This window comes from Cinclus cinclus, chromosome 10 (genome assembly GCF_963662255.1).
Source record: "Cinclus cinclus chromosome 10, bCinCin1.1, whole genome shotgun sequence".
NCBI lineage: Eukaryota > Metazoa > Chordata > Aves > Passeriformes > Cinclidae > Cinclus > Cinclus cinclus.
The window spans coordinates 16,804,147-16,830,980 of NC_085055.1; the positions used below are offsets into that span (position 1 = coordinate 16,804,147).

The 26,834-nt window shown below is 40.3% G+C and overlaps 1 protein-coding gene across 1 annotated transcript in view; it reads right to left on the minus strand.

Annotated features, from left to right (window-relative positions):
- The window catches only part of NYAP2 (neuronal tyrosine-phosphorylated phosphoinositide-3-kinase adaptor 2), a 124,989-nt gene that overhangs the window by 62,918 nt on the left and 35,237 nt on the right, over positions 1–26,834 (minus strand). The window contains exon 2 of the mRNA XM_062499459.1: positions 8,008–8,306. Coding sequence (XP_062355443.1) covers positions 8,008–8,306 — 299 coding nt within the window. The remainder of the gene's footprint in view (positions 1–8,007; positions 8,307–26,834) is intronic.

The following is a 26,834-nucleotide window of genomic DNA, read 5'->3' on the forward strand; positions in this document are numbered from 1 at the left end:
GGCATTTCATTTTACTTAACAATTTGTGATGTACTGTCAAAATAAGGCAAAAGAATTAACCTGGATTTCTCCTCCCTTCCTCTCCTGGCCTTGACTTCAGAGCCATTCAGTGAAGCAAAATAATGCAAGAGTCTAGTATTTCATAGTATTTCAGCTCATAGTATTTCAGTACTATGGTCCCCTGAGGCATAAACAAAACAAAAAATGAGATAAAGTCACAAATATTATGACTTACAGTGACCTGCTGACAATGAATAGGTTTATTAATATTATAACCTTACAGTTACATAGGGTCTGTCTATCCAGGCTGCAAATTAACCATGCAGTGAACAAGACCACCCACATGTCAGCTTTCTTCAGAGACTCCCTCTTCATTCTGGTCTTCCTGGCAGAGATTATTGATTCAGACACCTCAAAGAGCACATCTGAAGTACTTCCAGGAGTGGTTTGGCTCTAAAAGCAGTCTAGTGACTTCCATATGATGTGAAACCTCAGCTAATACTCTGTCCTAGATCCCAGGTAACTGTATGAATAAGTGGCTCACATTTCCTTGCCTTGTTGCCATGTCCAGGGGCTACAGTGACCTGTAGAGTCAGAGGAGAGCAGCCTGAGAAAATCTCCCATACAATCTGTCTGCTTTATCCCCAACACTGCTCTTAGGATTGCTAATGATGGTTCAGCTAATTCCAGGGCAAAATGATGTGAATTCACCAGCGGTTTGAACCTGGAATTGTGACCAGGCTTATAAATTCTCCTGAGCCCTGGAGCACTGGGGCTCTGTTACTGAGTGTGCAGAAAAGCCCACATGCTCACAGCAGGAGTCACAAATGTTTAGCAGAGCTTGCTGGCCTCATCTGAGGGCAGACAGCTCCTCCTGGACTGGCTGCATTTGCAGTTAATCTGGTAAATCAGCAAAACACTCCCTGAACTCGCATTATTAAGGCTTTTCTATTATCAAGAACATCACAGCTTCCATCACCCTTGAGAGCAGAGCAATAGCTGTACTGCAGGGGAGCTGCACATTTAATTTTGGGCTTTTTTAACCTAGGTGCAGAGTCTCAGCAAATGAGCAACACCCTGGCTTGAAAAGAGCGAGGAGGAATATATAAAGCAACTTTGTTAAATTAAAAGAATTTTTAAGAAGTCACTAAGTACACAGGATAGACTAGCAGAACACAGCTAAAGTACCAACTGCTAAGTCCTGGGCACTGTGTGATTCCCAAGTGGGTAACAGAGCTTCATGTCTTTTACCACTGCCTGGTCTATTTTCTGTTCAACGCTTGCAGCTTCTATTAGCATTAATGAGTATGTATATGTGCCTTGAGGGTAAGAACATATCCCCTCTGTGGCTTCAAAACTTGTTTATAAATCCCTCCAAAAATCACATTGTGTTCATTGCTCTGCACAGAAAGCTATTATAACAGCTATAAGAACTGCTATGTTCATTCCCTCCTTTGCCCTTGCTTATCAGAGGGATGAGAAAACAGACCTGGAAAGAGGAACAGCTGAAGGAGGTGATGCAGGGAAGTAAACCAGATCTGGAAGCTGCAATCTGAAAATTGACTTGCTGCAGGGAGGGGCAAACTGAAATCTCAGCAAAAGCAGAGAAAACCAAATCCCAAAGCACTGAAAAACTACTCCCACCACCAACAGCCCAAAAAGCAAAGCCTTTTCAAGTCTCTAAGTTGTTACATACCAGAGAACAGACCAAAATCTTTGCCATGTCCTACCTGCTTGCATGCAAGTCAATGGGAGCAAGCTGCTAGGCAGAGTCCCACCACAGTCAGGCCAGTGCTGCCCTTCACCCTTCTGATCCCTGGGGCAGCAAGGGGCTGGGATGGGGGGGTGGGGGGCTGAGCTAAGGGAAAGACATGATGCCAGGATTCCATTAGGAGCTGCATGGCTCTAACACTGCTGAAGGCACCATATGCATCCCCATGCCACCTGGACACACAGGGCACACTCTTCTCAGAGTCAGGCATGGTACTTGAAATCCAACTCCACTCTACTTACAACAAGGCCTGTGATTTCTGACTCTTCTGGCTTTGACTTTTCCCTTCATCAGTGCCAGCTCTTCTGACGTGCACAGACTCAAGTTAAGCTCTCTCGAGCCTCACAGGCTGCAAGGGATACAGTGCAGCATACAAACAATTATGGGTAAGACAGCACTGAGATCAAGAATCAGATTAAAGTGTATGAAGGAATACACACTGCTCTACACACGGCTCAATACCAGCTCACATTATACCTATATAGCTAATGTGAACCAAGCTGCAGCTTCCCACAGGGAAAAAGGCTGCGCACAAAACACAGTGCAGGTTGTGGAAAGAGGAAAATGAGCTGTAAAATACACAGTGCACAGTATGCAAGCACTGAGGCCTCTCAGTGACCACTGCAGCTCAAACTGAACACATGGCTGAGGAGCCCGTGTCCGGGGAGGATGCCCTGGAGCTGGAGCTGAGGAGGCAGCACACCCTTGTGCTGCTCTGCCATGCTGCCCTTGCTGTCCCCAGGCCCACATCCCCCACTGCAGCAGCACTGCAGGCCACAGCGACAAGCGGCCCTCTCTGCGAAGGAGCTCCTTGCGAGAGCCATGGCACAAGTCTGGCGCTCGCTGCACAGCGCCCTGGCAGACTGACTGCAGGGTGCCGCTCACCAGAGCGGCCTCCCCGCTCCTCTGCCACAGCCCTGTCATGGGCTGCAGCGGCACTGTGCCTCCAGGACACGTCCTAGAACACCGCACTGAGCTGTGTCAGCGCTGGGCTCTCACGGCAGCAGGAGGCCAAGCACATAGCCCAGAGCAGGAGCATCTGAAACTGCCCACGGGTCAACCCACCAGAGCTCATCTGTCAGTCCCTTTGCACTTGCTAGGTCTGAAGAGGGCTCATTAATGATATTTCTTCCTTCGGCAGGCATGGATGAAAAGATCTGGGAATCAGATCTGGGAATCAGATAAGGAAGGACATATCAGGGTTACCATAGAGGACACTATTTCAAAGTTCAGGTTAAAAACATTATTCACTAAGGTAGGAAATAAAAGGAAACCAGCTCTATGTAAAACCAGCAGAAGTGCTAAATCCCTTTAATCCAAACTCTGCTTAATGAGAGTAGCAAAAGTTCAAATTTACAATGAAGAGGCATGAGTCTAGGTGACAGAAATCTAGATTTATGAGAGAGACCAGCTGGACTGCAAGCCCAGTTACAGTTACTGTAATTGCTTTCCTCCTGAGAAAAATTTTCCTTACAGACTGCCCACCTTTAGAAATTGCTGAGCTCACTCCAAGGGCTTAGAAGGCAGCAGCAAGAGGGATATCTTCTTTCCCAAGACACTCAGAAGGAAAATACTAAACAAATTGAGTGGGTTCAAGAGGTGAGTCCCCTGCAAGTATTTTCTCACATCAGAGGTAAATTTTCCTTTGGCTCATTTTGAAAATGCTACTTTGAGTTTTAACTGGTGTCTGTGTGCACATGTTTGTATGTACACACAAGTATATAGAACCTGCTTTTCATTGCATGTGTATGCTATACAGACATAAACTAAATTTTGTAATTAAATTGCATATTTAATGTGTATTTCTATATATAGTGTAGTACTCCATATTACTAAGCAGAATTTTGACCAAAAAATCAACTTTCAAAATGCAGTTCACTTATACATTTTAATTTTTGTTTGCACTGCAGCAGATCTGTAGACATGCAGTGATCATATAAAAAAGCACTGCTTGAGGCTGGTTACATCAGCCGATTATACTGTTTTATTACTTCCTTCTTCTGTGAGATTGGGCACTGAAAACAAATCAATTAATTACACTCCTGTATTTTCTCAATAAAGAGCCTTTCAGGATCAAGATTAGATATGCCTTCCACACTGAAATGTTATTTTAAATTACCCTTTTCAGAACACTTCTCACTTCCAATGTGTGATGCATGGGGCACAGCTCCATTTGTTTGCTGTTCCTACCAGAGTTTGAAAACTCTGAAGAAAAGACAACCCACATTTTAAAAAAACACTTTCTAGAAATCTGTCACAGAGGAGAAATGCATTGGGTGGAAGGCGTTCAGTGGGTGCATATGAGACGCAGCCAGAAGAGTAAAAAATGGAATATTAAAGCACAAGAAGGGACACAAAGTGTGGAAACACCGCAACAAAGCTAAAGTCAAGTTAAGGAGAAGGACGCCTTCAGGCTGGACAGGGTTCTTTCAGGCAGAGCCAAGGTAGGCTGGGGTGAAAGAAACAAACCCAAGCGTTGCCATGCTGCTGAGGGCACAGGGACAGGGCCAATATGTGTCACTGCAACCTAAGGGAAGAGTCTCACACTCCCACAAAGATGGAAGCCAGAGCACTTGGAGGAAAAGTGCACAGAACCAGTGTGGGTGTTACTGCTGTTATTTGAGCTTTAGGAGGAAAAGGTCCTTCAACCTCACAACCAAATTTCTTCTGACCCTTCTGCAGTAAAGTCAGATATAATCAAACCAATTGTGTAAATGGGATAGATTCAATATTTTGATTTCACCACAATCAAAAAGAGTATCAAAGTTACTATCACTTACTGCTTTTGTTTGCATAAACCAGATCACTCTCAAAAAGAAAAAGTAAACACGTTTAATAAAAATTAGTGATGAGGCTGTCCCTGGTTGTCTAGAAAATGTAGCAAATTCCTTTTCAAAGTAGCCACAGGGTCAGACAATAGACATTATAGTCTGAATTATTCTGCGCAACCATAAAATAATTGAGCTGGGAACAATTTTGTGACAGCTCCTTTGTAGAGATTCCATGATAGTTGTTGGAGAAACAGTAGGGTTTTTCATCATTATTTTACATAGTTCCTAGGAAAGGATGTAGTCATTCAGCCTGCAAATACCTGAAGTGCATGTAAATGTGTGAAACACCTGCATATGCAAATATTTGGGTACAATATAGACAACTGTATAGTGACTGCAAGTTAAACCTTCTTGTTCTTGGACCCGAGCTTTCAAAGACATCCAAAACAAACCATGAATATTGTATTCTATGGAATTTCTCACCTGAAATTGGGAAGAGGCAGACTTACAATATCTTGAATTAAAAGCTATTAGAATGAGAACTGCTACATAGGTAAAAACATAAGCAATGGCCCACAAAACCACAAGACTAGTAGAATCAGCGCTTCACAGGATTCTTTGAGCAAAATCTCAGATGCTAAATTTGCGGGGAATTAATTTTAGAGCAACAGTAATAATTCCATATTCAGTGACAAAGCTTGTCTAATATTTGTATCAATTAATACTGCAGGCAATGAACTTTGACTTCTATCTATTCTGTTCATCTTTAGAGGTTCTCTTCAATTTATGACTATAGTTTTTATATAAACATTCCTATCTATATTAGCCAGATTACTGTGATAATTAATCAAAACAAAGGTTACCTTGGAGTGCACAGGTGATAGCAAAGCCTCTCCTAGTGAGAACAAAACAGCTTAGAAATCCAACCTGTTCATCTGAACACCATATTGTACCACTCTGGAGTATATCTGTGTTAAAAAATTGACTGCTCCCTTAAAAAACCCCAAACCAAACCAAAAAACCCTACAATCTGTTATTTCTATATATTGAACTCTTTGGTGAAACCCTGGTTTACACAGAAGCAGGGCAGGCATTCTGAACACACAAAAGCAAGTGTGATTACAGGGTACTGTCCATTGAAAAACCTCCAGGAACTAGTTTTAGCCTGAAAGTTCCCATTGCTGCTCTACATGCAAAGTAACAGAATGAACAAAATACATGACATAAATTAAACATCATAGAGATTCTTAATGTTCCATGAAGACATTTATTCACATTGAAAGGTAACATTTAGGTATTATCTTTTATGATAGTGATGGAGTATTACTCATTCATCAGTTCTTTCCAGAGATCTGGCTATGAATATTCAGCTCTTGATTACAATAATGAGAATCCAAGGTGCTCTGCAATACTTGGACTGTGGTATACTACCATTGCCATACTGATGAACCAGAGTGAACAAGGCTACAGTGCCACACATGTCACTCATAAACTCATGTGATGGGATAGATCAAGCTCAACCTGCATGGAGTGGAGGAGTAAAAGTGTCTTTGGAAAGAGAAATGTCAACCAATTTCAAATTCTGAAATCTGTCAGAAGGGACATGACTAGATATTCCATCCTTGGACTCAAATTTCAGATGGCAGAAGAAGATGAGGGAAAGAAAACAAAATTTTCAGAACCTTCCAGAATGACAATAATGCTGAAGAAAACCTAGTTCTGTGAGAACAAAGGCTGCTTAAGGGGTCTGCTATAGCTTCAGTGAGGCTGGCAAAATACTTGGATGTATTTCAGTTATTGTTATAATTGTTATTATTGCTATTTCACATCTGTCAAATTCTCTTGGTTCTCAGTAAATGGGGAAAAGGGCTGGGATATGGATGTAAAAGAGATTCCATTCCTAATCATCCTAGAGGTAGTGGCAAAGTCAGCTATTCTGAATAGCACCCTGTACTGTGTGACTCAATGCACACTTGCAGGAGCAGTCATTAAACAAGCTAGAAAACATTAAACCCTTTCCTAATACCATGTCTGCAAAATAGGCTTCATCTAGTCTTGGTGATTCTGGTTGGGCAGATTCAGGGAGAAAGGGTGATCAGAAATATATTAAAGAATTATAAAAATACTTAAAAATCTTGTATTTTTAAACAGAAGCTCAGAGCATATCAGACCAAGAAGTTTGTGCTATGCATTCTCATATTAAATTAAAATTTGAAAGACTTTCTGATATGAGAATTTGAATCTCAAAATGAAATGGTTTCTGTGTAGGCTTTGGTCCAGTAAAATTGTGGAAAACTGTGCTTTTGTTTAGGACAGCTACTTAATGTTTGCATTTGCCATGTTTGTCTGCATGGAGCTGATGTCATGGTCATTGAAGAAGAAAAGCAATGGAAGTAATGAAAAATGTCATATGCACAAAAACTACCAAAAGCATTTGTTCAGCACTTCACAATCATAGACATATGTATCACTATGATTTACACATTCACTGGAATCTTTGTTATCATTGGCAACTTTTTTAAATCAGATTTTTTTAAAGGGGGTCATAGCATGAATATAGCTAACAAGTTATTTCTGGCCACAACACCAAGAAAAGGGATACACAAAAGGAGGACAACATGTTGCATCGGATGTCAAAACTGATGCATAATACAGCAGTGGGAGACACCAGCAGTAATTAAAACCATTTGTCCCTATGGGTTCCTTCCTACACTTCATGCTGTGAAGCAGAGCCATCCTGATCTCTCCTAGGAGAGAGTACAGCTGGTCCTCCTGCTGCACAGAATGTATTTACAGCATGAAATAAAGGAAGGAGATGATCCCTACAGTGTCAGCTCATTTTTGGCAGTGCAGAGTAAGGAAACAATATCCTCACTAAAACAATTTGTTAATTCTCTTCTGAACGCTGCACTGGGCTGAAATGTAACTGAGAAGGAATGGGAAGAGAAAATGTAGACTTAGACACAAACAGAAGTTTTGGGCAATCATCCTGGCTCAAGTTTTTACTGTTGGATGGTATTTCCTTGCTGTGGAGTTTCAGGGCCATGCAGTATTCTTTTTATTAATTTCTGTTCTTCACTCCTTTGTTGAGCAGAACCCTTTCCAGTGCTGTGGTTTGCACCATGCTAATGATATGGTCAGTGGCCCTTGGTTGGTGGGCAGATAACATTGGCCTACATTCCAGCTGACAGCAATCTCTTCTCCCTTTCACTTTGAATAAATTCAACTCATTCTTCAGTATACATCCAGACCATGTAAGTAGTGCAGTTCTGTGACAAATGCCGAAGGCAAACCTATCCAGAACAGTTGGATAGTTGGTCCAACATTTAGACATGAGTGGTCTAGGATACCTGTGTTGGCACTGTTACACAAATAGGGAAACATACAGGTAATTCTTAAATGCAACAGGATAATCTTAAAACTGGTTCACCAACCCCTTTTTTTGCAAAGAATTACAGTGTTTACCTTCAGTCCTGTCTGGTAGTTTCCCACTTTTGCTTGTTGTTCCAGTGTTGACTGTTTCAGACGAGGTGCTCAGTTTGGTGTTGGGGTCTCGCTTCGGTTTTGGAGGTGGCTGCTTTCGAGAGCTGCTGCTCTCATCATCTGTTCCTCCAACTGAATGAAGAGACTGGGATCTGACAGTGAAGCCACTGGAGCAGGGGTGTGGCAGTCTGTCCTGAGGAGCAGGCATTGTCATAAATCCCATGCGGAAATGTTTCCCCACGTAGCTGCCTTCATTTCCTCTTGCTACTTCTCCACCTATGCTGTAAGAGAAAATACAAATATAAGTAAAAGGTCCTTTGCCTGCACCGTACCTGGAACCAGGGTTTCATTTCTGCCTGTGACAAGCAGATCATGTTTTTGAATTTGAAAACAAGCAATACTCTTCCCTGAAAAGAAGATGACTACTAGAAAAGTATATTTTTCAATTTAAGCTGCCAACCACTGAGACATAGATACATGGTTATGCACTCAGAATTTTACAAGAAGAAACCAAGAAAAGCTTTTGTCAGGTTTCATAGTATTGTAACTAGAAAATTTCTACTGAATAAATTTCAAACATTGAAAGTCAGAACTGAGTTCTCAGGAAAACAAGAGGCTGTGAGTAGGGAAAAGAATAACACATTAGAAATACAACATGGTGTATTGATCTACACTCCCTGACACTCATATTTGACTACAGATGCTCATGTAGCTTGGGAAACAAGTCTCATAACATCCAATCAATCTTTTCCCTTGAGACTAAAAGGTGGTAAAGAAGAAATGTTCTAAAAATTACTTGGATATAGGAAACTCAACATCACATCAAATCCACATAAATCTTAAACACAAGCAGCTTCAGACTAGTAAATTACAAGTGTAAGAGATGAAAAATTTGTGGACTGTGGGACACCAGGAAGAAAGTAACCTCCAACATTCAGAAACACCAGTAAAGAAGGAAAGTTCAGTTGAAACAAGTGCTACCACACCAAATATTGAATTTTTCTGTGGGTGGCATGACTGAGAATTTGGTATTATTCCTGTTCTGCTCATGCTTATCAGTTCTGAAAAACAGCTCTTACTGGTGTTTATGCTGCAAACCTACAGCACATTTCAATTCAGGCAAGTCAGTGACTATGCAAAGAAACTCAGCAACACACACAGGTCAACGTGGGCCTCTGCAAGGAGGTTTGAAATGGTACCACTGTGGGCACATAGAAATGTCAGTACAAGAACTGTGAAGTATCAGAAAGCTCTAATTAGCTCCTGTTTTCCCTTCACAGAGAGTGACGTTTTAAGCTGGGTCGGTGCTTCTCTCAAAGTTTCTTACTTGATGTTGCCTTGAGCTGATGCAGTTAATTTGGTGCTGGAACACATTTCCCTTTTTAAAAGACGAGAATATTTCTCAAAAGTGTGAAGAGTAAGCAAGGTCACCTCATTTCCTGATATTGTCCCCATCTCGACTGTATATAAAACACAAGTTGTATCTAATTGTCCTAAAAACATCAGACTGGCAATGAGCAGTATACAGCTTTGCTTTGTGCATGATAAAGCAGAACCTTGTTTGTTTATTACTCTCCTTGTTTTTTTATTCCATTTCCTCTCCAAGTGGAGATGTCCAGTTTCAAAACTAGTTGACAGCAGAACAGATCTAACTGACCAAGTGCCACTTTCCAGGGGCACTGACACCTACCCACATATGTAAATGTGTGCACACAAGTGTGCCACACATATGCACACACTGCTCCATGCTCATAACCAAGTTGTTACTAAATCCTAATTGGCTTCAATTCCAAAGGGATTTGCAGCCAGAAAGATCAAAAGGTAGAACTCATTAATTTGAATATTTCTAAAAAACCTGTAGCTAGTTTGAATGATTAACTACGTCTCTACTAATAATTCATAAATTGTTCTGAAAATAATATAATCCTCTGACACTGGACTACAGAAAGAGCCTGTCATATTATCTAAAGAAGATTACTATTCAAACATGCTGAAGAGTGCAGGTGGGGAGTCTGCTTCCCTTCTTAAGTCCATTGGATAACCACGTTAGCAAAGAAAATTTCAGTTTGCCGTGTCTCCAATGTTGCAATTCTTAACAGTTTACACTATTTAATGACAGCATTTACTTCACTGCTGCGTGAAGGTGTTGGAACCATTCAGTATAAGTGAGGTTCTTTTCTGGATGGACTTGCACAAATCCCTCTGCAGTGATATTTTCCTTTTCCTAAGAATACACAGAATTACATTTATATGAAGCATGGGTGTTTGTTTTTTTTGGTTTTTTTTTGTTTTTTTGCCAAACTGCTGTATCTTGTATTCCAGAAATTAAAACTTACAAAAATGTATGCCTGGTGTCTAAATGCACTGTCTTGTTAAACAATTAAATAAAATCTTTCCTTTTGTCCCCCACCCCTTAATTTTTTTCATTCTTTACTGAATTTCAACATAGATGAAACCCTTACCTGCTTCCTATACTTTTTCCAGAACAAAAAGCCTCTAGACAGGTCATAGAGAGGTTGTGGGTACAGATGGGAACAGAACTTGCTGCTGTTCAGCATCACAGCTGGAGTAGATCTGGTCTTGCTTTCCTACATCCTCTGCTCAGCCACCAGGCAAAAACAGCAGGGCAGCATTTTCCCATTTTTTGGCCACATTTAAAAGAGGATCCATTTGTTTTTGAATGTAGGAGCAGCTTCTGGTGCAGCACTGTAAACCACAAGCTGAAGACTAGCCTCTAATCTTTGGTCCTGGGCCCTAGTCATTGGCCAGGATCACAGAAGGCTTAGGCTTATTCCTAACACTGGTAGTAATTCCCAGTATAGAGGAGCGGGTGTTTCCCAGCTGTGTTTGAGCAGTTCACACCAGCACAATACACAGTGGGGTGCCAAAGCAGACCAAATCCCCTGTGTGTAAAGAGAAAGGAATAACTCCACACTCACACCCAGAGCACAAGTTCAAAAGCAGGATGGCAGATTTCAAATGTGGCATCCCGTACCTTCAGGCAAGCAGCACCCTGAAGGTCCATTTGGACTTGTGCAATGCACAGTGTTGCTGTTGTTACATCATGACCCAGCCAGAATGAAAGGATTTATTTATATACTCCTCCTGTTCACAGCATCAGGAATTGGCTGGGGCCAGCGTGTGTCCCACTGCAGCACAACAAAGCTGACAAAGATTTACACATAACTTACTGTGCAGCAATGACTACAGAGACAGTGAGAGAGAAAGCAACTGTGTAAGTCTCACTCCATTATTTCTGACAGGCAAGACTCTACTCCTCATTGTACTGATAATTAGTTCTATTTTGTTTCAAAACTGTATTATGTGAGTTGCTGCAAGTATTACATAGTTTATTAATATATATGGAAATGCAGATTTGGATTATTCCTCTGGGAAGTTTCAATTTGAACTTGGCCAGGATCAAATGCTTCTCTGACAAAGAATTATGTACAGCATTAAATAACCATTAAAAAGGCAAGACATTTGTCTGCAAAGAGAGCCACGATTATATAACAACAAAATTAATCCTACAATTGCTCAAGTTAAACACATCAAAGCCGACTTTGTGCTGAAAATGCACTTCACTGTTTGCCCAGGTCTAGTGACTGATGCTGCCACAGGTGGAGAAAAGGGCAGTGCCAAAGTTGGTGTCAGACACCTTTAAGAAGATTGTTGTAAACCATCTCTCCTTTCAGAACCACATTACAGACCTCCAAACCCAGCTAATCAGGCCAATGCAGACCATCAAGTGCTACCAGGATACCTGCTGTCTCCTTGGGTGCACTGCAAAGGAAGCAAGATCCCATGCCTCTCACTCTTCCACACAGTGATGGAATTAAATCATTACAACAAATACCAAAACAGTCGGATCTGTCTTAAACCAGTAACAGCAGATTTCAGCTTTCCTTTCTAAAATATGAACAAGAGATCTGACTGATGGATCCAATGAGTCTCATTGTATCTCCATACAGGTTTTCTCTGTCAGCTGAGTGTTTTGAGGTCAGAACTGGGCTAGCATTGAACCACACTGGCCGTGCTGCTCCTACAGCAGTGTCAGCCTGCTGGCACATAGGCTGAGGTCATGGCAGTTCTGGACACTTCACAGCTCACTTCTGGTGCTCTGCCTGCCCTTCTCTACCGAGCAGATACTGGAGTATTGATGTAACAGCAGCACAGAATACTACAGAGGAGAAAGTCTTTTATATTATTCATTTCATTACACATCACAAGAGTAAAAGTTACAGAGGAAGACTAAACATTAAAAATGAACACAGAAAGTACTTTAAATGCAAACAGCATGGGGAAAGTCATTCCACCTTACTTTGCCATGAGTCACAACATTCCTCTTGACTGTGAACATATTTTCAAGTTGTTAAGTTAGAAAACTAATATAAATAAATTTTCATCACATTGATGAAAGATACATGGCAAACAGAAAGCATCCAGAAACCATCTGCATCAGTTAGGGTGGTCTTTTTATTTTGCATTGATCCTATTTAATATTGCAAAGTACAATTTTAATTTGCTGTGCAGTTTCATTACTTGGTCCAGACAGAAACCGAATTAATTCCTGGAAAACAAAATAATAGTTGTATGAAAACTTTAGTTTTACTTGGTGACATTGTTTAACTATAAATAAAATGGAATATTAAATTCTTCAGTGCAGCTGTAAGGAGTAGAAATCTTGGACCGAGACCATAAAGTCAGAATACTCTGGATATATTTTTTTTCCCAGCCATTTATCTACTCTTGTTCTTGGTTTTCATGCAAAAATTCTCCTATCAGTTTAAATTTACACTGGATTATTTTCATCCCTCAGGCACCAAGAACCATTTCATAGTTCTCCTCATCTTTGTATGGGTTTCTTTTCCCTTCCTGTGCTGCTTTACATGGGATTTTCTGGTTTTTAGACACAAGTTCAAAAAGGGAGCTATGTCTGATTATGAGATCTGACCTCCAAAGCAGGAGGAAGGGGGACGTGCTCTGCTGGAGATGTTGCATCTTTGAAGGTATTGTACCATTTTTTTGCTATGATATGTTCCAGTCACCATCCTTCTAAGTGTTGAAATTCCACGTAGCCAAGAGAAACCATCTTGAGAGCAGCTTCTTTGCTCCTCTCGTGTTGAAGAAGATTCATCACAGGTACTGGTTCGTTTGCTGGCAGAAACTGAGCTGGGAGTTTCTGCAGGCTCCTCTGTGGAAGTGGGGAGAACTATGAATTACAGGGCAAGTGAAGCACATGGGTGGCCAGGCTCCTTCCCTCCAGGGAGCTGCATGCCCACGCAGAGCTAACACCCCATGACACACTTCTAATCCACCAGGGAAGCCATCTGAGTCAGAGACAGAAGAAAACTCACTAAAAAAATAACTGATAATGTAGGAAGAATTTTCTGTAGAAATGACTAATCATCAGCAAAACAAAAATAATAAAAATACCTAACTCAAGGATTATATACAAGCTGGCTTGACTTTGCAAACAGCAGTTTATCCCATGGTATATTTGTTTTCTGGGTTAAGAGAGTAGCTACTGCTGTTTTAACCATTTCCTTGCTCTTACAGAAGTGAACATCCAGCTGCCCTGCTCAAATCAAATGTTCTGCATATCAAGGGCTGAAATGGCTTTGAAATGTCTATTCCCCATCAGAATAAATTATACACACATATACTAAGGATGACACATTTTACTTTGTATCTGAGAAGCACTTTCAAGATTAGCATAAATTATATTTGTAAATTAGAGGTTGGATGCCAAAACAACAGAAGATATACTATTTTAATCCCCCTAAACATGATTTCAACAGACCATGAAATGTAATACTGAAGAAATAAGGACAGGATCGCAATCATGGATACAGGAACTACACTGTAGGTATGGTTTTACACAAATCTATACTGTTTTTATCACAAAAATTAAACATGCAAATTACACACATTTATCTCTATTTTTTTTAATAACCCTTCAGAGACCCCCCTTCTTATTATTTTTTTTTTGCATTACTTTTCTGAAATACTCCAAATGACTTGCCATTATCTTAAAACAAGATCCAGAGGGTAATACGACCATCCTTTTAGATATAGACTAAAGCTTAAATGAGTAATGACAAAGGTCAGATTTAGAGCCATTTTGTGCACCTGCAGGACTGCCTAAAATGAGCAGTCAATATGTCTATACACATCAAACTTCTTCCCTCTGCTTTTGAGGTAGGAGATCAGGCGCTGCTTAAGAAGTCAGGCCTCTCAGGATATTCAGAATACATTAGTGCTACAAAATAAAATTTCTTCTTTTGTCCCACCTGTCAAACCCACAGGCCCAGACATGTAATGGGCTGACAATCCCACTTTGAGTACCTGCATTATTGCACCGAAACACCCACAAAGCTTTGTGGAAATTGCTTGTGCCTCATTAATCTCCTGTAAGCAACACCACTTGCAGATGTGTATCCACTGCCCATTTTGACACTGGGCTATTTCTTTATGCCCTTTGTGCTCCTCTTGAGTGTCTGCCATCCCCAACAGGACCCACAGAAGATTCTCCAGAAGAAACTGAACTGCCACACCACATGTTGTGGCTGCACTGTAAGATTAACTGAGTCCCTGGGGGAGCAACCAAAAGACAGCTGTAATCCCTCTGCAGTGCACAATGGATAATAAAAGCAAAACTAACCAAGACTATCCACAGCAGGTTTTCCGTATGATTCCAGAAAATCTGATTTCAGACGAAGATCTGGTATGCTCCGCAGTGAACTACGTTTATAATGCAAAATGCTGAAAATGCTAGCAAGAGTTGGAGTTTTGGGGAAAAAGGGGGGAAAAAAAGAGCAAAATCAAAACAAACACAAAACATTTTATGAGAAACACTGATACATCAAAAACTTTGCCCACTATTTTTATAACAAATCTGACATAAGCTAGTGAGCTAGACAGCTTGGAAAGGAGTAACTGAGGAATAAGGACCTTTCTGATCCACGGAGAACTCAACAAAATTGTGTCATGAGTCTGCACGGAAGTGCAGGTACTAGTTCTGTTTTCCACTGGCACTGTTTCTATTTGTAGCAGACTGTCTCTTAACCCAGGGACTAAGGATGCCTGCATTGGGCTGAACACCCACAAAGGTCTGATGCTGCTCTCCTCAGGACCAACTCTCACTGCTGTATCTGGGGTACAGGGACTCCAGGGCTGCAGCCCCACGTGTGCCTGGTGACCAATTGATGCACATGGGAACATCTGTGGGTTGTGAAGACACAACACTTAGGAGGCTGGAGTGAGAAGTGCTCTGCTGTTATATGGATAGAGTTATTTTTAATTTTGCATTGGGGGATGCACAGCTAAAAGCCAGCAAATGAAAACTCATATGTTCAGTGTCACCTAGAATTAGACATAGAGCATATGCAATGTTTAATCTGAGTGCAAATGCATGTTCACATTAATGGAGTGGGGTTTTGCATCCTGTCAAAAACAGGTGGAGCTCGACTAAGGCTGTGTTTTTATCACATTCACTGGAAAACCACATGGCGCAGACTCCACTCCGCCTGAGCAACTGTGGCTAAGTAAATATTTCAATGAGATATGGGAATAAATTAACATACAAAATAATTCTTGGGCATTTCTGTAAGAAAATGTTTCTTCAGTTTTGACTCAAAGTTTCAATGGAAAAAGGAAATCTGTAGAGAGTAAAATCCACCTTTTGTGGATCAGATGCTGTGAAAAGTTAAAACCTGAAGAAATTACTGAAATGTGCTGAAACTCTATGACAGAGACCTGTAAACCAAGAGCTCTGTGTGGGCTGAGATGTTACACTGGGTCTAGCCTTTCCAAATTCAGGCTTATTTCAAACACTGATTGTACAGATGCTCTTTGCAGTCCCTCGAGCAAACATGACACTCTTTTTAAAAAAAATCTAAGTTCAAATTGGATTGACAGGAAAAATATGGTTTTAAATAAGTGCTTCCTATGGTATCCAGTTCCAAAGAGAAAGGACTCTGAAAGCACTCTTCAATCCTGAGTGGCAGTGAACAGGAAGAACAGCATTTCAGTTTGGAGGAAAACCCCTGATGAATAGCACTTTAGCATGATCCATAGCAAAACATACAGATTACTTTTTACACAACTAGTGACTTGAAGGTCTAGTTATTCACATTAATCTTCTGGTAGTATTGTCCTTAACAATTTGCAGTTCAAAATACATTCCCTGAGCTGATCTGCCTCTTCATTTTTTTCTAAATGCCCTGTGAGTAGGTAAGAAGTGGAGAAGCACTTCCTGGCATAGTGGGAGAAGGTCTCAGCAGCACATTTACAGTAGGGACATGACAGGGATGCAGGTTCCACTGAAGGGACAATTTTATGCAACAGCCTATCTTGTGGCAGCTCACCACTCCAGATCTGTTATATTCATATGGGGCAATTTTGCTTCCAGACATCTCAGCACATGACAAAATTTGGAAGTTTACATTCTTTTGATCAGCCATTTATCTGAATATCTTGGGTACAATTTAGCACTGCTTTCATTGACATTCAGGGTCAGTTGGTAATTACTAAAAAAAAAAAAAATCTGCACATTAGCAATTTAAATAGGACTAAAACAAATTTAACCTAAAATTTTTTAATTAAAATTTAATTTTAGGGGAATGCACAGTGCAAGTTCTTACAAACAGTGTAAGGCTTATTTGCCCCACTAACAAGGACTCTGGGTGCTGGACTGGTCTTTTCACAGGAAATAACAACAACAACAACAAAAAAAACCAAACAAACAAACAAAAAAAAAAAAAACAAAAAAAAACAACCAAAAAAACTTTACTGCAGTTTATCCAGCCTAACTACATAAATGTTCTGCTGGATACATCACTTTGCTGTCCTAGGTTCTGGAACTCATAAAAGTCTTCATCAGAATATCCTTTTTCACCTGCAAGAGCCCTGCCTGAGCCCATTGCCTTGACTTTACAGCTAGAATTACTACCCTTGTGCTATTAGGGATCACCATCTCTGTGTTCCTTCTAGTGTCTGAAGGAAAGGTTTCAGCTCTTTTGTCAAACACCACTCTGTATTTTAAGTGGACAGCAGTGAGTATCTCTGCTTTGCAAAATGAAACAGACTTAAAAAACTAAGTGAAGTATTTTTGACTGGCATAATAAACCCAGAAAACAGGAAAGCAAATCACTCCACAGATGTGTATATTGGTGTCCCTCCCTCCTTCCTCTCTGGACAGCCTCAATCTACTTAATAAAGCTACATGAAATCCTGTACAGTATCAACAGCTCTTGTCTTCAGAGCCTGGAGAAGTTTTTTCACTAAGATACAAAGTTCTTGTGAAGATCTCCCTGCTTATGTCACTTTTCTATGCATAACAAAGTGATCATTATTGCCACAACAGAATATTAATGTGCTTCATATTTAAGTGTAGAAATAATAATATAAAAAACTCTTTCCTTGTCTTGATGGATGTCAGTTTCTGAGCCAGGGTTGTCAGAAGCTACTTATTTGTGCACAGAAATAAATTTAAAAGGACATTTTCTTTTCAGAAACATGGTTAATTTAATACTGCACATCAGAGTATGTGAAAAGCAAGTGTAGTGGGAATATAGGTGGTCAGGACTAGGGATTTGAGCCAGGACACTGAAAGAGGACAGCCAACAAACATAGGTTTTTGTCTTTCCCCACTCCTGCATGTACCCAGCACAACCCTGAGCCCTTTCCACACTGAAGCCTTCCAACATTCATTGCATCTCCACTCCCTTTGGAAATCAAGTTGAATTGTCCAAATGCAAAGCACAGAAACTCTTTTCTCCTCTGTATCCATGCACAGATCTGATGGGCCAGACCCAGGAGCTCCAGCAGACTACTAAAAGGTCTTTATGCATACAGGAATTTAACACCAGAGACAATTGGCTACAATAAAAGCTGCCAATAAACTTCCAAAGCTGCTAGAAATCAGCACATGCTGATTTTCATCACTCTCAGAATTATTTTTGCAAATGGGAATGATCAGATAATTTTGGGCACTGCTGTGTTGCACTTTTTTCTTCCTGCAAGCATAGCTTTTTGCCAAATTTCTGAGGAAAAACTATGTCCAACAAGGTCTGAGAGTGAAGGAAGATGGTACTTAAATGCTTCTTTAGGGACACGTACTCACTTTTCCCAAAGGGTCATCACTACAGCCTATGAAGCTGCAGTGAAATGGAACTTTGCTAAAGCAACAGCTTGTTTTCCAGGCTGTGAAAGTCTATGGAGGATTTGTTAGAGAGCTAAAACATTAAAACAGAGCGAACACCCTTGTAACCTGCATTTAATGCTGTAATAGTAAATTAAGTGGGGAATGTACTAGTTTAGTTCCCTGCATGAGAGGTGATCAGCTCTGTGCTGCTCAAACTCAAAGTATGTAAATTCCTTTTATTCCTCAGGCAACTCTTCAGAACTGTCATTTACCGAGTGTCACGTTTGAAGTGTCTCAACTTGAAGCAATAATGCTGGGTATGCACTGAGGTCCTGAGTTGTGGCAGCCAGGATCACAAAAAATCTGGACCTAATTTTATGTAAAAATGATAAACCAACAATAATGTGCTGTTGCTTTCCTTTGCTCTAAGAATTATTGTTAAAATCTGCAAAGCTGCTGGTAAGAAGTTGTAGTGCATGTACATTTCCAGGCTGCTCAAACGCCTTTGAAAAGTCTTCTATCTAGGAACAATAACCCTGGCATAATATGAACTGGATTTCCCTCTCCCAAAGCTCCACTGCAGGCAGCAGTCTACTTTAAAACAGCTGAAAGGGGCAGAAGCTCAGAGACAATTTGTGTGTGAGCTCCAAGCACTGAAGTCCAAATCAGTTATCTGCACACCAGGCTGCACACAGTGGATGTCTCTGTCCCTCAGAAGAGCAATTCAGCTATGCTTTTTAATTGTTTATGTGTTTTTAAACCCAAGAAAATAATGTTCTCTGCTCCAAAATAAGTGATACCCCCTTCCATGCCCTGTGGCCCAGTGCCCACACAGGACAGAGAAACCTATTGCTCTTATCCTCACAGCACCAGCTACCCCAGAGATTTCAATTTTAAGATGCTAAGAAAAAAAACTTCCTTCAAGATGATCTCATGATAAAAATCTTAAACCAGAGCAGCCTCAATTCAAACGTTTTGGGTCACTATGTATAGAACTGGAACAGTAGACTTTCAAGTCCTACAGAGAGCTCATGACAAGTCTTTTAATAGGCACTTTCACTCACTTAATAAATGTAGTGATGGACTACTGAGCTTTAAGGAATAGAATCACTGAATCATTAAAGTTGGAAAAGATTTTTAAGATCATCAAATCCAACCATCATCCCAGCACCACCACCATGTTCACCACTAAACCGTGTCCTCCATGCTAGGAAGGATGAACCTTACTGGACTTCACACACACACTTCTGTGAACTTCCATGTGAACTTATTATGTACCCTGCCTAGAATGGCACACAGAAATGTTAATGTTCCTGGTGATGACCAGCTCATTATTCTGTTTTCTGGAATCTTTATTTTATTTTTACCTAGGTAAGAAGTTAAAGATAACAATTGTTAAATAAGAGCTAGCTGCACCTAGTTATTTAACCAGTGGATACGCTGCTTTACAACAAACGTAGATGATTAGAGGTAAGAAAAGACAGATGCATCATAATTACATTATTGCAGCTCTAAAGTGCTTCTAGAAACTTTGTGGAGGTAAAATCAGCATATTTCCCATAGGGGGTTTTGAGTTAAACAAGTTACCTGTTGTCATATTTTCAAGTTTTGTCTTATGTCCACAAAACACTTAAAATGAGAGCCAAGACTTTTTTATAGTCCTGCTATTGTATTCTGGAATGGAAAACTAAATGCAATCTAAGGTTGAAGGACACTAAAAAAAACTTGGGAAATCAAAACTATGGAGTTTCATATATGTTTGTGAGTGATCCAAGCTGACACTTTTAATGCACTCTCAGATATTAGAAAAGGGATATTTCATAGGTATAGCCAGTAAAATTAGGATAGCTTTGATTCAAGGCCCAGAACAGCTTCAAGAGGGCTCACAAAAAATAGTATCAAGGAAAAAAGAATCTGCTTAGGAGAGATTGCCTTCTATGACAGTGACAAAATTGGGTTGTCTTCTAGATGTTAGCATCTATAATTCTTGAAATGCAGCTAAAATACAGATAAAAATAAATACAAAGTATAAACTTTCATAATACATTGGAGTTATTTATGCATATACTTATTAATCTGTGTTTACTGCCCTTCAAGTTGCCTGCAGAAACAATTAGATTCCTTTTTAGAAGGGTAGTATGGAGCATGCAGACCTATAGCTTTTATTTAAAGAGTATGACAGGCAATCAGTTTGTGTCAGAGGAAGCCCACATCAGCAAAGAGACATGTTAAAGCCACATTTGAATTTTCTTTCTTAGGACTGAACAGATGAGTGTTTCCTTCATGTTCTGAACACAGTGGGATTGGGAAATATTCTGAATTTCAGGCTGGAAGAAAATTGTTTGCTTCAAATTATATGAAAATGACCAGCACTGATTTTATTCCTCACTTTCAGCAGAAGTGAATACTGCCTAGCAGAAAAAGGAAAGCCAGATGCATTTCTAAGTCTGTTATATATTTCCACCAGAAGTAGCATAACAACTAGAAATTAACTATTTCATTGCATTTTTCACTCTCATGAGATAAACATTAAATTTGGCTAATGAACCGGAAAGAAAAAAGAAAGTCTATGGATTGATAGTTTTTTAAATGGTTAAATGAAACAGGAATACAGACAGGAAATGAAAGGCTGTATTCCTATATTAATACTGATGCACAACGAGAGCAGCTAAAGATCCCTTTTAAAAAGACATCAATATTACTTCCACAAAAGGTTTACATCAGTTTTGAGAATATGAACTGGAGCTGTTTCAGCTGGGAAGAGTCAAAAGCCAAAGTCAAAAAATTGTTATTAAAAATGCAGACTAGGAGAAAGAAAACATCTAAGCTGAGCAAATCAGTTGTGTTTTGTTCTAAAACCAGAGACTCAATCCATTATGTGTTAAGTTTGAAAGACATCACTACAAAATTGAGAAACCCGAGCAGGACTCCCCAGTCCCTTCTGTCCCATTTCCATGGACAGTCTTCTCACATCCTTTGTCAAAGCCAGGCTCAGATCTGTCCCACTGTGCTTTGTCAGGACTACAGAGCCAGAGAGAAGTATGAACAAACTGCTCTGTTTTCTATGGAAATAAACAAAGGTCAGCTTTTTTCCTACCAAGTCAAGGCACTCCGTGACTACAGAGACTGTGAAGGGCTGGACAAATGTCTAAGACTGTCCCTGGAGAGCAGAACTCTGTGCCCTGTGCTTCTTGTGGCCAGGAAGCATGTGAGCCAGACAAGTCTCTGTTCTGCTTTTTAAACTGCAAAGCGCAAATTAATTGAGAGTCAAAACAGAGCCTAAACCACCCCCAAAACAAAGTTCTTGACATTCAAGCTCCCCAAAACTTCCTTTTGAGACAGTTATACACACATGCACCACTCACACAATCTCATGCAGAAAGCTTCAATGTCAGCTAGCGCTGTTTGCAATAACAATGTTCCAATATGTGGTTTAATAATTCCATTAGTATTCTATGAGAATAATGAACATTGTTGTTCCTTTTTGTTTTGTTGCACTTTCTGTTATTTTGCTAGTTTCCATCCCTAATATGTTTTATTGTTATTCAGGTCCTTGCCCAGTCTGTCTGTTACCTGCTCATTAGAACTCCTGTGGGAGAAAATATTCCTGCAAGAACCTAATTCCAGTATGTTTCAATTCATTCTCAGGCTGAGTGAGTCTAAAGGCTCAGATTATTAAGGTGATCTTGCAGTGATGTATTTGATAGACTGTGTTATGTTGTATTAAGGCAAAGGGAAATTATCTATAGAGTTTTAACTTTATGCTTGGAAAGCTAAACAAAAAATAAGTAAATCTAGACCCTCAAAGAAGCATGCCTCCACTGGGGCTTAAAGTGACTAGGAGGTCAATGGGCAAAACAATTTAAGGTATTTCTTTGTAAGACATATGAGAGGGATATATGGCAATGCAAGCCAATTAGCTATGCAAGCTTGTTCTGATGACACTTTCACAATAGAAAACCACTTTGGAATTCTCAAAAATACCTTGAAAATTTCCAAACCAGTGTTTTTGGTTTAAATTGCTAATAAAATCACTGAGTGGGTCAGTAGAGTTGAACCTACAGCAAGCTTCAGCAGCACAAAAATTTTATATGCAATTTTAGGGCTGAACTCCCTATACAATGACTGTAGAGTTCTTGCTGAACTGCAGTTATGGTTATAAAATATTAGCAATGTTAAGTAAATTACAATATGTTATATGAGAAAGGCCTTCCATCAGGTAACATATGGGCCTCCAAACTATTCAGAACAGGCCTTATTACTTGTCTCCACTTTATTTTAATCTATTTACTAAGACTTAATCTAAAGAAAAAGAAACAAAATTCTAAGAGTTTAATCATAGCTAAAAGATTTACAGCATGCACATTTTCTTCAATTTATTATTAAAAACAGCAGTAAAAATTGACTGTAATATTGAAAGACCAAGAGAAAATTAAGCAATGCCTCATCTACTACTTCCAACTCAATTTTAAGCACTCTGGGCTTTGTAATATAAATGGCAATTTTATTGCTGGCATTAGAGAAGTAGTTATCCTGCCCTCTGAAAATGCCTACCACTTTCTGGGCAAGTCTGTGGAATATGTGTAAATGATTAACCACAAGCCAGGTCAGCTCAGACTCAGAGCAATTACAGTCTACGGCAGAGCCCCACAAAACTTCAAAGCCACATGCCAGCAGAGGGTCCATACTGAGAAATGCAGACTAAGCCACTGGCCAGCCACTCCTACCAGCACAAGGTGGTCTCAACAGCCTCTTTCCTCTTCCCTTGCATTGATTTTTTTCTCATTTCCTCAGGCAGGACCAGTGTGCACATATCCAGCAGGCAGCACCATCACAGCCAGCCCCTGGGAGGCTCTGGTCTCCACAAGAGCTATAACAGCCCAGAAACATCTTGTCAGACCAGCCCGTCTGAGCAGAGAGAGCCTGGCTGTAGCCCAGTCATGCCTTAATGAGAATATCATCTGCCTTATTACAAAAGACACCAAATAAAACTGGATAGTTAGGACTCATACTGTCATGAGAGGGAAAACTGCTACTAAATATTAGCTTATCACTAGGTATCCAACCAATTTCACAGAAGACTAGCAGCATCTTGTTAGGTTTATATATATAAACTATCATCTGTTCAGTCCATTTATAAAATGTGGGAAGGCAGCAGGAAACCTAAGGATTCATGAGGAGTTCTTAGAGAGAAACATCCACTGCTCTCTTTGTCATTTCTCTCTGCCTTTGATTTTAGGCCCATCTTTTCACAGTTCTTTCTCCTCCTTTCTGCACGCCTCCTGTTACTGCAGAACCACCAGTCATCCTGTGCACTCCATGTTAGACACTGAGGGAGCTCCTGTGCAAATGTTCAGCACCAGCACAGCTGTCAGCAGCTGTATGCTGGCTCTGATATTTTCCACTTGCTCTTAATCTAGGGACAAGGGGAAAGGAGGTCATGAGGAGCACAGAGAAAGCAGAAACCTTCCTACAAAGTTTGTTTTGACAAAACAGAACTGGGCCCGCAAGTGGAGCTGCAAGTCTGCAGGAGGGCAAGGGCTTCGGAAACCCCGCTGAGTACGTGGGATCCAGCCATGGGCAGCTGTCTTGTACAGTTACACAGTCTCAGGGACTCACACTACCTTGGCCTCTCCTGATCATTTTCTCTTGGAGAGCTGCTATTGCCCAGTTTCAAAAGTTGGCAGATGCTGCAGGACAAAGAGCTGAGCCAAAACCTTAATTCACATCCCACAGTTCCCAAGCTGCAATCTCAAACCCAGAACCTCCCTTTGTCAGACTTCTGCTTTTCTCCGTGCGCTTAGAGTTTCACCTCTGAAATACACAGAAACACTGGTCTGAACACGGCTTCAGAGCTCTCAGAGAGAGGGGCACCACAAGACACCACACCCCAACTCAGGAAGGCACTGTTGATACTATGAAGATCCCTCCAATGCCCTTTCCTTTGAAACAAATGACAATGGCTGTTTCTCAGGAGAAAACCAGGTCTTTGGCCTGAGAGCACAAAAGGGGTTTGCTATGAGGCCACAGACCTGGAAAGCAAAGCAGAATATGTTCTTGGCTTATCTACAGCTCCTATCTCATTACTTCCCACCTTGCTGTCCAAAGTTCCCCAGCACACCAGCAGGAGAAGCAAGTCTGTAAAATACAATATAAATACAAAAAAACCCCAACCAACCAAACAAATAATAATAATTAAAAAAACCACCAAAACACAAAAACCCTCATGTTGTGAATATGATATAGCCCTTGGCCAGCAACCTCTGAACAGATCTGAGTATTTGGAAAATCTGTTTGTAACAAAAGACACGACAGACAGAAATGCATGAGTGTGTCCAGTAAACACAGTCAAGTGCCAAGGATGAGAGGATCAGTAACAGCTGGAGAAAAACAAGTTATTTTGTTTTCCACAAGCCAGATAAACAGGAAGAGGAAGATGAGGAAGAAAGGGAAAAGTCCTGTCCTGAGCATAGTAAGATTCTTCATGGATGGATGCATATTTGCTGCACTGCAGATACACATAATAAACCTGAATTCATTAATACTAAATATTTACACTCAGCTTGTAACTCGTCCAAAAAAGCAATTATGATACATCATGTTGACAGAGAGTATGAAACCATTAAAATTTGGATCACTGATAGAGTAAAATCCCTAGTACAGTACATTTAATGGGAATAGTCCAATGCTTTCTAATAAAGCAATGCAAAATCTATTTTGCTGTGACACTGCCCTAGTTCCAGGTGGGATGGAGTTAATTTTTTCTCAGTAGCTGTTATAAAGCTGTGTTTTGGATTCGGAATGAGAATGGTGTTGACAATACACTGATGTTTTGGCTCTTTGCTAAGGTGTCTTTAACCTAAATCACAGACTTTCCCCTTATCTCATGCTCTGCCAGTGAGGAGATACATAAAAAACAAACAAACCAACAAAACCCCAAAAAACCTTCCAAAACCCAAATTTAGCACAGCTTATCTAATAAGCTAAGAGGCAGCTCTTGGCACTGAACTTTGGTTGCAATAGTTCCCCACAGAGTAACATGTTACAGGTGTCACTCATGGGGGACTGAAAACATGGAGATGAGCTGGTAGCAGCAGCACCTTTCACCTCATCATGGCAGGTGAGAAGCTATACAAGAAGAGACTCCTCAGTGCCCATCCTCAGCCTGTTTCCAGTCCACCTGAATATCTTTGAGAGAGGGCTAAACAATAGAAACTCCTTGTCTGGAAATGAAAAGTGGAGCTATCAAAAATCAGACCCCAAGATGTGACAGTCAGTGTTCTCTCTTTCACAAAGAACACTTGTCAGAGATTAACCATGTGGTCTTTTAAAAGGCAGCATATTCCCTGCAGAAGTCATTGTCCATGCAAGTGCTGCTGGATATGGCTTCCAGCTCCGACAGCACAGTGGCCTTGGAATCAAAGCCTGGTAGAAGTGGAGATTGTAGGTCTTGGAATCACCAATAGCTGCTTAAAAGATATGTAGCCTAAATCACAGTCCAAACACACTGGAGGGAATGTGATATAAGCTGATGACAGACACAGGTTTTAGGGGAAGTAGCTGTCCAGTTTGGCACAGGGAATACATCACTACAACATGACCTACACAAGTTGTGGGCATCCCTTTGGATAGCCCTGTATATAAACACATGGTGCCAGTGGTTAAACATCGGCTGGCAGGATAAACTGTAAAAGACATAGTATTAAATCAGGCACTTTCAGGGCTCAGATCCAAATATACTAATCCTTTCATCAGGATTCAAACTGGCAATATTCCATATAGGAGGACACTTGTTTACTCTGGACTGGTTACAAAGTTCATCTGTTCAAGAGAGCAAACCCTCTTCTACTCTCAACTCCACTGAGGAAAGGCATAAAACCATGCTTGTCTTCTGTGTGTCTCCAGAATCACCAGAGTGACCACGAGTGCAGTGACAATGCAATGACACTATCTGAGGAGATGTAATGCTCAGATATAAGGCTTTGTATTGTGTTTCACAAAGCCCACTGATGGCACAGGAGCATGCAACAAGTTTCATCTACACCAGGATCAAATATCCTCACTCGCTGTGCTTTGATACAGGCCCACCTTAGTATATGGCTTGATCAGATTCTCGAGTTCACAAACAAACCTAAAGTTTGTATTTAGATCTGTTACCATGGGTCTCAATGGTGGCACAAGAACAGTATTCAAAATTCTTTGTTTGGAAATAATTCCAGTGTTCTAGATACCCATCATAAAAGTGCTGACTTTTTTTGTGCCATTCCCTCACAAAACTCATCTACAACAAGCAGTTCTCCAAAACCAAAATTGCCATTCTGATAAAGAAAGATGAGCTGATGATTTAAGTCAGACAGTAGGTCAAACGAGTTGGAACTACTTCAGAATATTCAGTCTGTGATCGTTTTCTTGAGTTTCTGTTTTGCCATTTTGTTTATTCTTGAGGCTGAGCCTGAGAATTTCTATCCATGCTTAGATCAAATTGTATGTTGCTAGTTTGGGAAACCACATGTAGTAAATATTAATGTATGTATAAGCAATAAAGATGTCATACACATTTACCTGTTCTATTCTTATGCACTGGGATGTTTATAAGGTGGCCAGAGACAAATAAATCATCATTTTCTGTGGTAGGAATAAAAGCATGATCATTATCTTGAAA